This window comes from Electrona antarctica, assembly GCF_951216825.1.
Source record: "Electrona antarctica genome assembly, chromosome: 14".
NCBI classification, from domain to species: domain Eukaryota; kingdom Metazoa; phylum Chordata; class Actinopteri; order Myctophiformes; family Myctophidae; genus Electrona; species Electrona antarctica.
In genome coordinates this window covers 45,791,465-45,807,426 of record NC_136795.1, presented here as the reverse complement: position 1 = coordinate 45,807,426, position 15,962 = coordinate 45,791,465, and the positions used below count along the sequence as shown (strand labels likewise).

Below are 15,962 nucleotides of genomic sequence, written 5' to 3'. Positions count from 1 at the left end.
ATGTAGTTTTCTACAAATTGTATTATTGAAATGTAATCCATATGCCTAGTGGATGAAAAAAAGGAGATCAATATAAGATGAAAAAAAAAGTAGAGAAATATGTATAGCCTAATTACCCAATTTATAGCCAACATTTTCAATTAATTTAAATATTGTTACGATTGGCCACCTGGTTAATTGGCCTTTGGCCACAGCTGATAAATACCTCACTTCACATTTGGCAACACCTGCTGGTAGTGGATAGTCACAAAGAAGAGTCAAACAGACATTTGAGTCAAGCAGATATGGACAAAACCTGTTACTTTGAGGAGCTATATGCCTGCAAAACAGAAGGCAATATTCCAGAAGCATCAATAGCTAGAATAGTCAAAGCCAGCAAAAATTATGGTGATGGTAAACACAGGGGATTGGAAGTGAAATACTGTCACCCAAAAATAATAAAGAGGGATAGGGTTGGTCCTCCAGTTGTTGAGCCAAAGAGAGTTACGATCAGAACAATCCAAGTTCATTGCTCACCAACACTGTCTGTTTTGTGGTGATAATTGTGAAATAAAGACAGATCCTAAACATCCAAGTCGATGGAAAATGGCATATCTATGCAAAGAAGATGAAAACGGTCTAAAGGAAACTATCGTAGGTGTCTGCAACATGGTCAATAATGACCATGAATAACACAGAACCAAAAGACAGCATTTATTTCTGTCATCACATTTCTTGTTCAAAAGAGATCAAACATGCATACCTCAATTAGTCTATACAAGGAATACGAGGATGCTGGTGGAACCATCCTTGCTCATAAAAAGTTGGTATCAAACCTAGTTGATTACTTTAGAGGAGAACTCATTATGTTTTATTCCCCTGGGTTGGCACAGATACTTTTTTTTTCAAATCATATGCAGCAAAGGTGCTACGTTTCCCCATGGTGGTGATGATGATATCACAGACATAGCATGCAATATCAAAGAAGATATACAGAGAGATTGGAGACATTGAGATTGATATAGTGAACATTACACCCATATCAATAAAGCCATTTACTCCCAGTTCCAAAGTACTCTCATGTACCTTCTGACAAAGATAAGCCAAAGGTTACACAATTCCTTGCCAGGTATAATGATTGGGAACATGATCACAGCAATAATAAAAAAGCAAGCGACTCTAAATTGAATCTTCTGATAAGGAAGAAGTTGATGTGTAACCGTCATGCAAGCTGGACTACAAGTTGCACACATTAATAGTTTAGTTTACAAGTTTATTTTCTATTAGGATATATTCAATGACCTAAAACCACCTTTACAAGAACAAAATACCCCACAGCAATTGCATACTGCACTCGGTCCGGTTGAATGTGTATAGGCCATTCATTACCTAATTATGCTAAATTCTCAACACAAAATTAACATAATGTTTTTTTTCAAATATTTTTTATTTCATACACTATAGGCCTATGGATTACATTTCAATACTAAAAGGTTTAGAAAACTAAATTTCTGAGCACAATAAATATTTTTTTGTAATACAGAGGTATGGTCACATATAAACCCCTATACAAAAAAATGCCCAATAACGAGAGCCGGTCAGCAAGTGGATTCTTGAATGTATGGTAGGTAAGGTAGACAATATTTTAGGCCAATAAAAAAGACTATATACCACATCTCCCACAGGCCCGGCTGCCGGACTAATAGGGCCTAAATGGAAACAAGACCACAATGACTGTTTTTGGTGCTATCCCTTTTGGACTGTGTATGCATGTATACTTTGTTGCTGTTTTTACATTTATGTCTAATAAACTATTCAATCAATCAATCAATCAATCAATCAATCAATCAATCAATCAATCAATCAATCTGTTTACATAAAATGCTATGTACTTATTAGACGTTATACAAATATGGAAGTATAGCTCTATAGTCTTTACTTTATAGTATGAAAGTAATTTAAACTTCAGCTAGAATGCACATTTGAATATATTTAGCATTTTTATTTTACATGGTTTTATGAATAAAACATAACTAAACGGAAGACTAGTAAAATGAAATGTAGTGCTAAAGTACTTCTTTATTAATTTAATATCATATTCATACGCATAATATGTGATTCAGGATTTTGATGGCCTCTCCCCTCCGGACAACAAATGTGCATGCTTATCACACACACACGCACAGCAACACGCACACAGACTCATTGCGCCTCCCAACCGAGACTTTGCCGGTCATCAGATTATTGGCTTAGGAATGCCGATTGCGAGAACAATACAATAATAATCACACATTGGGTGTAGGCTAATTGACATATTTTGCGCCAACGCTGCTTGGCCGAGATTAAAATATTGACTAGAAAATGTACCCAAAGCAATTTGCAATTGATTGATTGATTTATTGATTGAAGTATATTTATTAACAGACCCATTGCAAGATGCTGTACTCTGTCGTCAACTCTAAGCAATTCCAGCCTGTCAAAATGGGCAGGGGGAAGGTGGGTTCTGGGAGTGAGGCCAAGTAGTAACCTACCAGTTTGTTTTGGGAAGTCTGCAGCCTTGTTTTAAGGGCCTTTGAGGTGCCGTGGTACCAAGACATGCAAGCATAGTCAAAGAGACCTTGTACTAGGTCTCCTGTCAGGGTCTTCAAGGTGTTCCGTTCACCTCCACATCCGAGGTAGGATTGCATCCAGCTCACTGATGTGCTATCAAAACCAATTGCTTTTAGCTTGTTAACCAGTATGGAGTGGTTAACGGTGTTGGAACACACCAGAGCAAAACACAAAACACTAGCCTAACTGTTCCCTGCCTGAGTGCTTTAGTGCTGCTCCTGATAGTTAGCCCATTTAGATTATATTAGATATCTATATACCTGTAGTTATAGGTTTGTTAAATTAAGACTTAAGCCCAATAAACCACACCAATGGGTCGCCATGCAACTCCTTGTAACCAACCGGTTGTGACCCATGTAGACACATCTAGTTGTGTGGGTCGACTTGCGTCTACATGGGTCTACTTCCAAGTTCGACCGGACTAATTATCACACGAACGATAAAACCATTTAGTTGCGTCTTGACCCATTGGTGTGGTTTGGGCTAAAGAGGACACATTTCACAAATTGCTAATATTCAGTCAGTGATAAAACACCCCAAAGGCATGGACACCACATTATTAATGTTATAATTATTAGCCTGTAGGCTATACTGTTTTTCAAAGGCATGAAGTGATGCTCCTTCAAGTCTACTTGCAAAATCATATAATTTTCACTCACCCCTTCGAAGAAAAGACCCCCATCTCAATTGATAATTGTCTGACGAAGGCAGCAACTCATAAAGAAAATACAGAACATTTGTTGAATGTTTTGTGTGTCTGATACTACTTTAAGCCTGTCGAATGGAGAACTGCAGATTCTTTCACATGCTGAAGTCCAATCTGCAAGGCCCCTCCCTGTTACTGCTCTGTCTCACTCTGCTCTCACTGCTTGGCTGCTATACTGCTATGATATAGGAGCTTGGAAGTCAGTTTGGAATTTGTAATAAATAATGTGTTACCAACAAAACCGGAAAACTTTTTATATAAACATATAGGCTATACATTAACTTATACCTCATTTATCCTAAAACCAACTGTGCTTTCATGACAAAGTTAAGCCCAAGTGAATAAAAGCCTAAGGATTGTCACTGGTAGGCCTACGTATTTTTATGCAGGAAAAGGCTGGCTCAGATTGGAGGAATTGTTTTATGTATAGTCAAAACAGCATGCCTTATAAGTTATAACTTAGTTCAGGTATAAGCCAAGGCATATGCCGCAGCCATACAATTCAATGCAAAGGGCTTTATTGGCATATGAGAAAACATATTTACATTGCCAAAGCAAAATGGCACAATACAACACAATACAGCAACAATACAGCAACATCAAAACAAAACATTGGAAGTCAGAGTCTTCAATAAATCAATTTATATGTACCAAGATCAATCGATTAGCCATGTTTTCAAAATCTCCATGGGTGATTGTAATCTGTGGGAAGTATGTGTCTCTGATCTTGGTACACATATACGCTCTTTGTTCATAAGCTGTCATTTAGTGGCATCCAGTGGCCACTGATGCTACAGCAGCATCAACCAAATGACAACTAAAAGCCTACTAGCTTTGACAAATTAAAGCACCACATCATTCAGAAGGGCACCAAGCCAGTGTGGGCACTAAACGCTGGGCACCAAAACAGAGTGGGCACTGTTTTGAGTGTGCGGGTTGTTGCGGTCCCAGGCTAGGGAATCCGAGTCGCAACAGCCAACATGAAAATATGGAATCACTCTCTCTTAACTCGCAAATAATTACCAACAACCAGGAAATCAGCCACGCAGTGGGTTTTTATCATTTTCTTCAGGCTGGGTTAGTTATGAAATAATAACAACTAAACAATATAAGCCTAACTTAAATACGCAAAATAATATAACCAAAATACAATATGCCACAGACGAAACACAGTCTAAGTCCACACTATTGATCCATAATGTATAAATGATAGATAAGGGTTCAGGACAACGAGGCCTTTTCGTGGAGGGGTCAGAATGAAATTTGGACTTAGACTGTTTTTCGTCAACTCCTAATCAACAAAACATGAGCAAAACGGAAACACACAAAAATACCACCCACCCCTACCAAACCCAGGCTGTGGAAAGTTTAATTTCTTCACATACTACAATGACCAAACATGAGCTGTGTTTGCTGGCAATCGGGCTGAGAGAGGAGAACGCAGGACCACCAGCCTCTTATACGCTTCCTGGTAGGCTGCAACCAATCATCTCCCGGGCATCACCTAATTTCAATCATCCACTCAACTCATTCACTCCCTCACTCAGCTCACACACACCTTCCACAACTCACACTCTACGGGAGAAGCTCACACAAGGACAAAGAGGGCCACACAGTGCAAACCCATACACATTATGACATATGAAGACCCCAGTGTCTTAACAGGGTAGAGTGGGCACTTGGTAATCCCGGGCACCAAAATAGTGCATGCATGGGCACCATGACAACTGGACAGTGGGCACCAACACAGAGTGGGCACTGGGACTCTTTGCACATGAAACCGGGTTGTGCCTTGTCATAGCTGGCTCTTGCTATGACAAATAAAAGGTTAAGAGAGGCCAAGATAAAAGTATAACAAAGAATAAGTAATAATAATAATCCATAACAAAAAGCAACTAAAGCATAACTGAATGTGAAAGCAAAACAGTATAAGGCAAAGTATCCAATGGCAATGTGGAGTTAATAAAGCAGTAGTGTGAAAATGTGAGTGGAACATATTGTAATGCAAGCTTAAAAACTGCAGATTTAACAGCAGCATAGCTCACACTATCCGTTACCGATAAGGCCGAATAAGCCTCCTAGTGCCATCCCAGTAAAAAACCATTGTAGCATGACAGTCCAATCTGCATCAGGCTTGTGGTATATACAAAAACGTGTGAGAACCCCTGATCTAAGGTCAACACTACCAAGCACGCGTAAGTGTGGTTAGATGGTCAAGAACCCTGGGGTGCTGGTTCCGGGGAGGGTCATGGACCTAGATACTTTTGGCTTTGGTGTCCAAGGCGTGCGGAGGAAGGTTACAGGACCCCTCCTGGAACCTTGAGAAGAGGATATTAGTAGAAATAGAAGTGTGAAGGACGGTTACTGGAAACGGTGCACATCATGGTCTGAAATCTTATCAAGCTGGGTTTAAAGGTCAACTTAGTTGTTGTTGTTTTTAACCAAGGTTCATAGGTTGTTATAGAGAAAGTAAAAGATGAGCGTACATTTTGATTAATTTGCTGCTTTCTTTAGTTTAAGCGATTTTAAATAAAAGATAACATAAAAAGCAGCAATACAAACAACATAATAATACTAATAATACTAATAATACTAATAATACTAATAATACTAATAATACTAATAATACTAATAATACTAATAATAATAATAATAATAATAATAAATGTTTAAATATATGCTAAGCATTTTACAGATTATTTTTACACTGCAGTATTGATACTTTCGCTTGAGTATTAAAACTATTTTGAGTATAAGCCTAAATATTAATATTTCAATATAACATTGAAATTGCCTGTCTGTTTTTCAACATGCAGGATCAATATAACCATGGGATCTGATGAGAGGACGGGAAGACAACTGGAAGGCTCTTACAAAAGGTTGGTGACATTATTGTGACGCGTGTGTGCGTGCGTGCGTGCGTGCTTGCGTGTGTGTGTGAACAAAGTCTGGGCAAAACTTCACACCAACTGTAGGGGGCAGTAATACTTTACGTTGTCTGCTGGATAAAAAGTCGAAAGAAGAAATGTAGGTCACTGCTTTTTTTGCCTCAGTTAGTAAGTAGTAAGTACGCCTTTACCGGGAACTCTCCGAGCCAAGAGGATGTTAAACCATTTTGTTTTCTTTCAAAACAAAATGCAAACACCATACAGGCATTGAAGGACAAGTGGACAAGTGGCACAACACTTTAAAGGTGTAGTGAAACGGAAATGGTGGACATTTATTGTGAAGTTTCAAGTTGAAACACCGCTATGAAGTTTCTGAACCAATCAGAGCGTCGCATCCCTTCAGGGGATGGGACGGTAGCTAGGGGCCGTAGCTATGCATGAGCTATGCTACGCAGGACAGCGTGTGGATGTTTGTTTACAAATCAGATAGTCGTCCAGCTTTACCAGTTTACTCTTATGTGGCTTATTTCTACCCTATAATGTTTTCAGATACATTTTTTAGCGTTATGATTAAGTTGAAACCGAGTAATACACTCCCTGGATGTTATCTTGAATGGGAATACAAACGGAAGATGTCTGTAATCAGTAGCAGCTGTGCAGCCTGTGCTGGACGGATGCGGAGATATGGGGAATGAAACGGGTGAGCTTCATTTTTATTGGCTTTTATCGATGTTGGCCTCGACACGTCATCACGCAGCACGTTTTTGTTTTCAGGAAGTAATAAAAAATACATTTTTATGGACGTTTGATATAAAAACACACAAAAATGAGAATGTTCCCGTTTTTTTGGCATCTATTGTTAGGTATGCCCATATGATGACCACGGATATGGTCTAAAAGTGTGAAAAACGTATTTTTCATTTCACTACACCTTTAAAATATCCACGATCCCATAGCCTGCCCAACGAAGCTGAGGGCCAGGGTAAGTAGTGTCGCTGTGTTGTTAGGTACTCTTCTAGCCACAATTTGCAACTCTAGATTTTTTTATAATGTGATGAATCTAGAGTTGCAATACCCTCCATTGACTCCCCACTCATCCAATTTGCGTTTGTGATCTGCTTGTCTTAAACAACGTTAAACTCACCAACATTGCAGCTGTTGTCCAAGCTTATCCTCTTTCAATCTGCTGAGCTTGTTTTTCATAAAAATCCCCCGTAGACATGTTATGAGCTACTTTCTGTCAAGAAATTCTATGCAAGTGATTATTTTTGTGTTGGAGTTTGGAAGCGCTCGTTTTTATTAAGGGGTCGCGCTGCTGCCTCCTGCATTATGTGCAAATGCGAAACAGATGGGGTACACAAGCGGAGCAGCATTGTCTGAACTGCTGACAGGATTTCACAGGCATCTAAACATATGTTTTCACTCTAGTGACTTACGACGAGCGCTTGCAAACTCCAGCACTTAGAAAAATAATCACTTGCACAGAATTTCTTGACAGAAAGTAGCTCATAACATGTCTACGGGGGATTTTTTATGAAAAACAAGCTCGGCAGATTGAAAGAGGATAATTATTCAAGCTTGGACTACAACTGCGATGTTGGTGAGTTTAACGTTGCTTAAGACAAGCAGATCTTAACTGCAAATTGGATGAGTGGGGAGTCAATGGAGGGTATTGCAACTCTAGATTCACCACATTATAAAAAAATCTATAGTTGCAAATTGCGGCTAGGACTAGTGTGTGTGTGTGTGTGTGTGTGTGTGTGTGTGTGTGTGTGTGTGTGTGTGTGTGTGTGTGTGTGTGTGTGTGTGTGTGTGTGTGTGTGTGTGTGTGTGTGTGTGTGTGTGTGTGTGTGTGTGTGTGTGTGTGTGTGTGTGTGTGTGTGTGTGTGTGTGTGTGTGCTACCTCAGGTAACCTCTCTGCACATTCTGACCAAATGAAAAATGATGAGCTGTCAATCCTGCTCAGTCAGTGTTACAGGAAGTCTGCCTCTCTGTGTTCACATTCCAAAGACGGCTAGTTTCCAGTAAGGAAGATGATTAACTACAGTATTATTAAACATTGCAACAGGGCTGCCAAGTCCCACCCTTTGAGAGAGAGAGTCACGCAATTTAAACTCTTGCCATTAATTTCATGCGCTCATTTTCCACTCTCACTTCTTCATAATTGACATAACTTGCTGCTTGGGGCCTATCCCCTACTTCGATCGAGAGCAGGTGTGCTTTCAAATGCTCCCCGCAAACTGATTTATCCACATATGAACCTGAATATGGCATATATATGCAGGAATCGGATAGGCTCTATTCTGCATATACTTGCCATATATTGGAATAATATGTTAATATATTTAAAATAAAACCATAGCACCACCATTAGCGTTTTCATGTTGCGCATCCCCTAGAAGGCACTCGCGCACCGCAAGGGGTGCACGCACCACAGTTTGAGAACCACTGGACTAGAGTACTGCAGTGTGTGTGTGTGTGTGTGTGTGTGTGTGTGTGTGTGTGTGTGTGTGTGTGTGTGTGTGTCGCTGTTGCTCATTGAAGGTCGTTAATGTGAAGGCAATTATGTTTATGCACTGCCAAATAGGTCTACATCTATTCTAAGGTATCATATAGCTGTATAGACATATTATCCTGCTCATGACTGTGCACAAATGTATACATCTTTGTGTTTGAGCACAAAATGCATTTTGAGAACCCCCACATTTTCAGTAAAGCGTGCATGCTGTGCGGCCCCCACACACACCATCATTCTACAGTTCAATATAGTTGAATACCCCTGCTGTAGGTTACAACAACAAACAGCTGCATATCAATGGTAAGGTACTGTGCATGTCAACCAGTGACCATACTGATCTGCTGCATGCTTGGACACACCTGCTTATGAGATAGACATTGACCTGACCTTTAGCACATAATATTGACCTACCTATAAGAAATTGATTCTATGTGACAATTACAGTATTCTGTTCATTTTGTAATTGTATTGTTTTTACATAATGCAGTACAATCAATAGAACATCACTTTGGGTTTGGTATGGACACCATCTTGGATTTGGCAATACATAATTAACTAGTGATGGGAGATTAATCGGCAAATCGGTATCGGACGATTTGAGTTGTTTTAGATTAATCGGCATCGGTTTGATTAATCAGACCGATTTAAGTTTTTCAATAAACTTTTTACTACTCCTTTTTCGAACATAAACATAAGTTAAGGATTATGAAAGATCATTATTATTATTATTATTATTTATGTTTTTTACGCTTATTTTTTGTTTTAATATTTCCTTTGTCTTTTCTCATTTATATTTTAACATGTTCGGAATAAATACATGGAAAAAATGAAATTAAATGAATTAATCGGTCCGCTTAATTCATCTCTCACAATATTATAAAGGTATTTAAGTTAAATGTGACTTGCCTAAGACTGCAGTGCAGACACCCTGTTACATGTATTTTTCAGAATAGACAAAATTATAATTTTTCAATGCAGAATGAGATTATCGACAATCGGTAATATTGGTTATCAGCCATAACAGCAATTAATTATATCGGATATCGATATCGGCCAAAATGTCTCATCGGCACATCCCTATAATTAACTGATCACTTTCACTGATTCAGCCACATTCCTTTAGCCCTAAAACCCCAACAAATTATGAATTAGTATTAGTTATAGCCATTTTAAGATCCTGGCAGCCATATTGGACGCCATCTTGAAAATTACGCCTTTCCGGAACATATATTTTCCTAGATTCTCAGTATATTCTTAAGCATGTCTAGAGGCACCAACCAATTGGAAAAACCTTTTCTATCATTTTTGGGGGGTGTATTACTATGTTTTTTCATATTGATCAATGCAATTTTCGCCTGGTGTTATAAAAATCAAATGCATGATAGCACTCATAAAGCTACCACTGGTGCAATGCTATGACATATTTTCTAACTCTAGACATGTATACAGTACAGACCAACGCCCATGGCTGTTATTGAAGTGCATCGAATTAATGCACACCTCTCTCTCTCTCTCTCTCTCTCTGATTTAGTACTTTGTTGAGGCACCTTTGGCAGCAATTAGGCCTACAGCCTTAAGCCTTTTTGGGAATGATCCTACAAGCTTGGCACACTTGAATTTGGGATATGTTTCCCGCTTCTTCTCTGCAGATCGTCTCAAGCTCTGTCAGACGGGGAGCGTCGCTGCACAGCTATTTTCAGGTCCTTCCAGATGCTCAATGGGGTTCAAGTCTGGGCTCTGGCTGGGCCACTCAAGGACTTTCACAGAGTTGTCCTCAAACCACTCCTTCGTTATCTTAGCTGTGTGCTTGGGGTCGTTGTCCTGTTGGAAGGTGAATCGTCGACCAAGTCGGAGGTCCTGAGCGCTCTGGAGCAGGATGTGTCTACTGTCTGTACACTGCTCCATTCATCTTTCCCTCTATCCTGACATGTCTCCCAGTTCCTGCCGCTGAAAAACATCCCCACAGCATGATGCTGCTACCACCATGCTTCACCCTAGTGATGGTATTTGCCAGGTGATGAGCGGTGCAACATGGTTTCCTCCAGACTTGGCATTCAGCAGGCTTTGCATTCAGGCCAAAAAGCTCTATTTTGCTTTCATCAGACCAGAGAATCATGATCTGAGAGTCGTTTAGGTGCCTTTTGGCAAACTCCAAGCGGGCTGTCATGTGCCTTTTACTGAGGAGAGGCTTCCGTCTGGCCACTCTACCATAAAGGCCTGATTGGTGGAGTGCTGCAGAGATGGTTGTCCCTCTGGAAGGTTCTCCCATTTCCTCAGAGTGATGCTGGAGCTCTGTCAGAGTGATCATGGGGTTCTTGGTCACCTCCCTGACCGAAGCCCTTCTCCCCCGATTGCTCAGTTTGGACGGGTGGCCAGCTCTAGGAAAAGTCATGGTGGTTCTGAACTTCTTCCATTTACGAATTGCACTCAAGTCAAGTTGTAGGAACATCTCAAGGACAATCTGTGAAAACAGGATGCATTTGAGCTCCATTTGAGTGTCCTATCAGAGAGTGTGAATACTTTTGTATTTTTGTAATACTTTTTGTATGTGAGATCTCAGTTTTTTAATTTTTAATACATTTGAGAAAAATGCTAGAAATAAAATTCCACTTTGGGATTATGGGCTATTGTGTGTAGATTGATGAGAATAAAATACGAATTTAATCCCTCTTGAAATGAGGCTGTAACAAAACAAAATGTGGAAAAAGTGAAGGAAATACTTTGCGGATGCACTGTATAATTTACATAACTTGCTACTCGGGGCCTGCCCTACTCCAATCGAGGGCAGGCGTGCTTTCAAATGCCATCTCAAACTATAGTCAGAGGCCTGGAATCCAAATCAGTATATGTATTATTATATTAAATAAACTGCAGGATGGCTGCCACTCTGAAGGTTCATACATAGTCTGGGTGTTAGTTGACCACCGAACTACCAACATGACGTCACGAGCCGTGGTGAAGAGCAAACCACCGCCACCGCCCCAGCCCTTCTCTCTGTTTTTACTCACCACCGCTCAACGTTATTTCAGCTCTGGTGGATCTTTCTGCAGATATATATATATATATATATATATATATATATATATATATATATATATGTATGTATGTATGTCCACGAAAATAAAACTGAATCCTCTGTCTGTTCACATTCCAAACACAGCAGAGAGTTTCCAGTAAGAAAGTTGATTAAATATAAGTGTTTCCATCAAACTTAACCCATTAAGACCTGAGGCAGATTCTACAAATGCCTTTTGAAACAGTGCTTATCAAACTGTTTTGTGCCCAAAAAGTTATTGTTTTGGACGCAGATCCCCCATCTGAAAATGCCTTGTGCAATAAGGGACACCGAGAAGAGAAGATTTGTGTCAAAAATAAATAGAAGATGTACAAGCTCACAGCATGGGTCGGGGGCAGTGTCTCAGGGAGCAGTCAGGGGTCAAGTGTCTTGCTCAGGGACACTTTGACACATTGCTGAAGCCTGGAATTGAACCGGCTCTCTCATCATTCAACTTTGGCCCACCTTGTCACAGTATGCTTGTGCACATGTGTGCCTGCGTGTTGGCAGCCACACTGGTCAAACCTGCCTGGTGCAGAATACAATGATTGTATAGTATTGTATTGGCACTGTATTGTGCAATCAATATCTATTGCACTTGTCTCTTTAGTGCCAATACGTTAGCACCCTTTACTATAAAAGCAGATTCTCAAACTAAGACACTCAGCACACTCAGAAGTCCTTTGATCGGAACAACAAGGTGCAACTTTAAAGACTTCAAGATGCTACATGTTGTTGCAGTTCTGTTTCTGTCCACTCTGTTCCTCGTTGTGATCTCAACTTGGTTTTGGACTGCGATGACATATACGCCAACTACTCCAGACTTAGTGGTGACGTGTACTCCATCTACCCCACCATTACACCGGTCAAGGTCTACTGTGACATGGACACAGATGGAGGGAAGTGGACAGTCATCCAGAGAAGAGTGGACGGCACTGTGAACTTCTACAGACCCTGGGCTCAGTACCAAGCTGGGTTTGGAGACGCATCAGGCGAGTACTGGCTGGGACTGGAGAACATGCATATCCTCACCAACAACAAAATCAAGTATGAGCTGAGGGTGGACATGGAGGACTTTGAGGGAAACACAGCATTTGCCTCTTACTCCTCTTTCTCCGTGGGTTCTGAGGCTGACGGCTACAAGCTGCAGGTTGCTGGCTTCAGTGACGGAGGAGCAGGAGACTCACTGACCTATCACAGTGGTGCGAAATTTTCAACCTTTGACAAAGATCAGGACGGCAATGGCGGCAACTGTGCAATTCTGTTTTACGGGGCATTTTGGTACAAGTCTTGTCTCTTTGTTAACATCAATGGCGTTTACCTGTGGGGACCGACGCCTCATGCACATAAGGGTGTAGTCTGGAGGCACTGGAAGGGTGCATCGTACTCCGTAAAGGCTGTGGCGATGAAGATCAGACGTGTTCCTTAAACATGTTTAGGTTCGCATGCATGCATCTTTGAAAAAGCACAGCCGTGGTATAAAAGCCATGATGCATTATTTACTTTTCTTTCATGTTTTTTTATTATTATTATTATTATTATTATTATTATTATTATTATTATTATTTTAGGGGCTATGCCCAGCTTTGTGTGTCTGTGTGAACCCCACAGTGATGATTTGATTGGCTGAGCACTGCTGCATGATGATAAGAGCGCCCTTCACTTCACACAAGTGTGATTCATCTCTCTCTTTGTAACTCTGTTTAATCCTAAACTCATATATCTGTAGTGTATCACATATTATTACAGTGGTGTCAGGGCTGTGAACTAAATAGATAATCCAAGATGTTGTAAATTTACAGTATTGTTTCACCGTCATGAATAAAGAGATGCATGCAAAGACAAAGAGGTGTATTTGGTATGACTTATTTTAAGGTTGGGTCTATAATGCATTATACTCACATTTACAATGCATGCTAAGGATTCATAACACCAAGGTGTATGAAGTATTATAAGTGTCGGTCATAGTCATACTGTATTATTAATCTCACCAGAACAGCACATTATAACGATACGTTATAACGTGTCTTCTTAATACATCAAGCCACAATGTTTATATAAGTCTGCTTTACTAAAGTACAATGTTTATAGTGAATGATAGAGACTCCTTTATAAAATAGGCCTACTTCATTCCTATTGGAGGACTGATTTTAGTTTATTGTAATAATTGTTTACTTAATGTCATAATAATTAGACATATTTTCCATTTTTAATTCCCAGAACCACTTTACCACTTTGACATCAGTGTATGAATGGGTGAATGTAATGCACACATGTGCATTAAAAAAAAAAAAAACTCACATTTAACTTGTTAAAACCTTCCAGAATGATAGACATTGCATTCCAGGTGAATAAGTAATACAACCCCAATGTGATTGTTACAATACTCTTTATATAGTTAAGATGTAAGATAGGGAAACCAATCTCCATTAGCCAAACATTTTCTGTATTGTAGAAAGAAATCTGAGAACTCATTGTCAAAATATAAAGGGAAAAGCAATGCCCTCTTGACAGAGTCAAAAGTCTGTGTAGACCAGGGGTGCCCAAAAGGTAGATTGCGATCTACCAGTAGATCACAAAGGCTGTGCAGGTAGATCACATGACATGGTAATACAAATATAGTTAATTTAAAAATATAATAAATATCTGACACTTGAATTAAGGTGACTTGATTGATTGACATTTAGAAGGGCCTGTAAGCTCAAATCAACAATGCAATACTTTGTTTTCAACATTGTTGTGCACAAACATCAGTTACAGTAGCATTTCAAAGTTATATAAAAAAGAAAACCCCTAGTGCCGCTATTCTAAAACTCCCTTGGTACACTTTTAAACAAATTTCAGCAATGGGATCTGATCTTCTTTTTTGGTGGGTAGATCTTGTTGCACTAGTCATTTTGAAAGTGGCTCTCAAGTCGAAAAAGTGTGAGCACCCCTGGTGTAGACACTAGAAACACGCACACGCACACGCGCACACACACACCCACACACACACACACACACACACACACACACACACACACACACACACACACACACACACACACACACACACACACACACACACACACACACACACACACACACACACACACACACACACACACACACACACACACACACACACACAGCGGTGGCCGAACGGATTGCGGAGCGGTCTTGATACCGGAAGGTCGCCAGTTCGAATCAGCAGTCCAACACGTTAAAATTACCACCACTGAAGTGCCCTTGAACAAGGCATTGAACCACTACGATGAAATGTTCTATGAGCAGGGCCTGGCTGGAAACAAGTTCTTGAGCTTAGCCCAGATACCCTGGGTAAATATAGTAATCATTTCATTTCACACACACACACACACACACACACACACACACACACACACACACACACACACACACACACACACACACACACACACACACACACACACACACACACACACACACACACATGCACACACGAGAAGTGAAGTCAGAGACCTCACTCATCCCAGCTATGATTTAGCATCTATGAAATGCACATTTTGATTGCTCTGTCTGTGTGGCTATTTTAGCGGGACAATATATCAGGCAGGCGGGAGAACATTATACAGAAACGAAGACTGTGTGAGACTCCTCCCTCTCTGGGTCACATGAGCAGTGGCAGCAGAAGCCAATCTACTGCTGGGAGTAGCATACTTCATTTGCATAGGCTTGCTATAAATACTGGTGCAATGCCACGAACAGCTCACTTCTTTTCTTCTATACACAGAGAGAGAACCATGCCTGAAGTTGCCAAGCCAGCAGTTGCCAAGCCAGCGCCCAAGAAGGGCTCCAAGAAAGCCGTCACCAAGACCGCAGCAAAGGGCGGCAAGAAGCGCAGAAAGTCCAGGAAGGAGAGCTACGCCATTTACATATACAAGGTCCTGAAGCAGGTCCACCCTGACACTGGTGTCTCTTCCAAGGCCATGGGCATCATGAACTCTTTCGTCAACGACATCTTTGAGCGCATCGCCGGCGAAGCCTCCAAACTGGCCCACTATAACAAGCGCTCCACCATCTCATCCAGGGAGATTCAGACCGCCGTCCGCCTGCTCCTCCCCGGTGAGCTGGCCAAGCACGCCGTGTCTGAAGGCACCAAGGCTGTGACCAAGTACACCAGCTCCAAGTAAACTGTTATGTCTGCTCTAAACACAACGGTCCTTTTAAGGACCACCCATATTTTCT

The 15,962-nt window shown here is 40.6% G+C and overlaps 2 protein-coding genes and 1 pseudogene across 3 annotated transcripts in view; all 3 read left to right on the top strand.

Moving 5' to 3' along the window:
• LOC306937247 overlaps positions 1-15,962 on the top strand; it is a 174,808-nt pseudogene that overhangs the window by 148,558 nt on the left and 10,288 nt on the right. The window lies entirely within an intron of this gene.
• LOC306936242 (microfibril-associated glycoprotein 4-like) lies at positions 12,101-13,185 on the top strand (the record flags this gene model as incomplete). The annotated part of the gene is made up of 2 exons (XM_079519733.1): positions 12,101-12,288; positions 12,498-13,185. The coding sequence occupies 2 exons, from the start codon at positions 12,101-12,103 to the stop codon at positions 13,183-13,185; spliced, it is 876 nt and encodes a 291-aa protein (XP_079375859.1).
• On the top strand, positions 15,516-15,907 carry LOC306937557 (histone H2B-like; the record flags this gene model as incomplete). Its single annotated transcript, XM_079521394.1, has 1 exon — positions 15,516-15,907. The coding sequence occupies exon 1, from the start codon at positions 15,518-15,520 to the stop codon at positions 15,905-15,907; it is 390 nt and encodes a 129-aa protein (XP_079377520.1). The 5' UTR covers positions 15,516-15,517.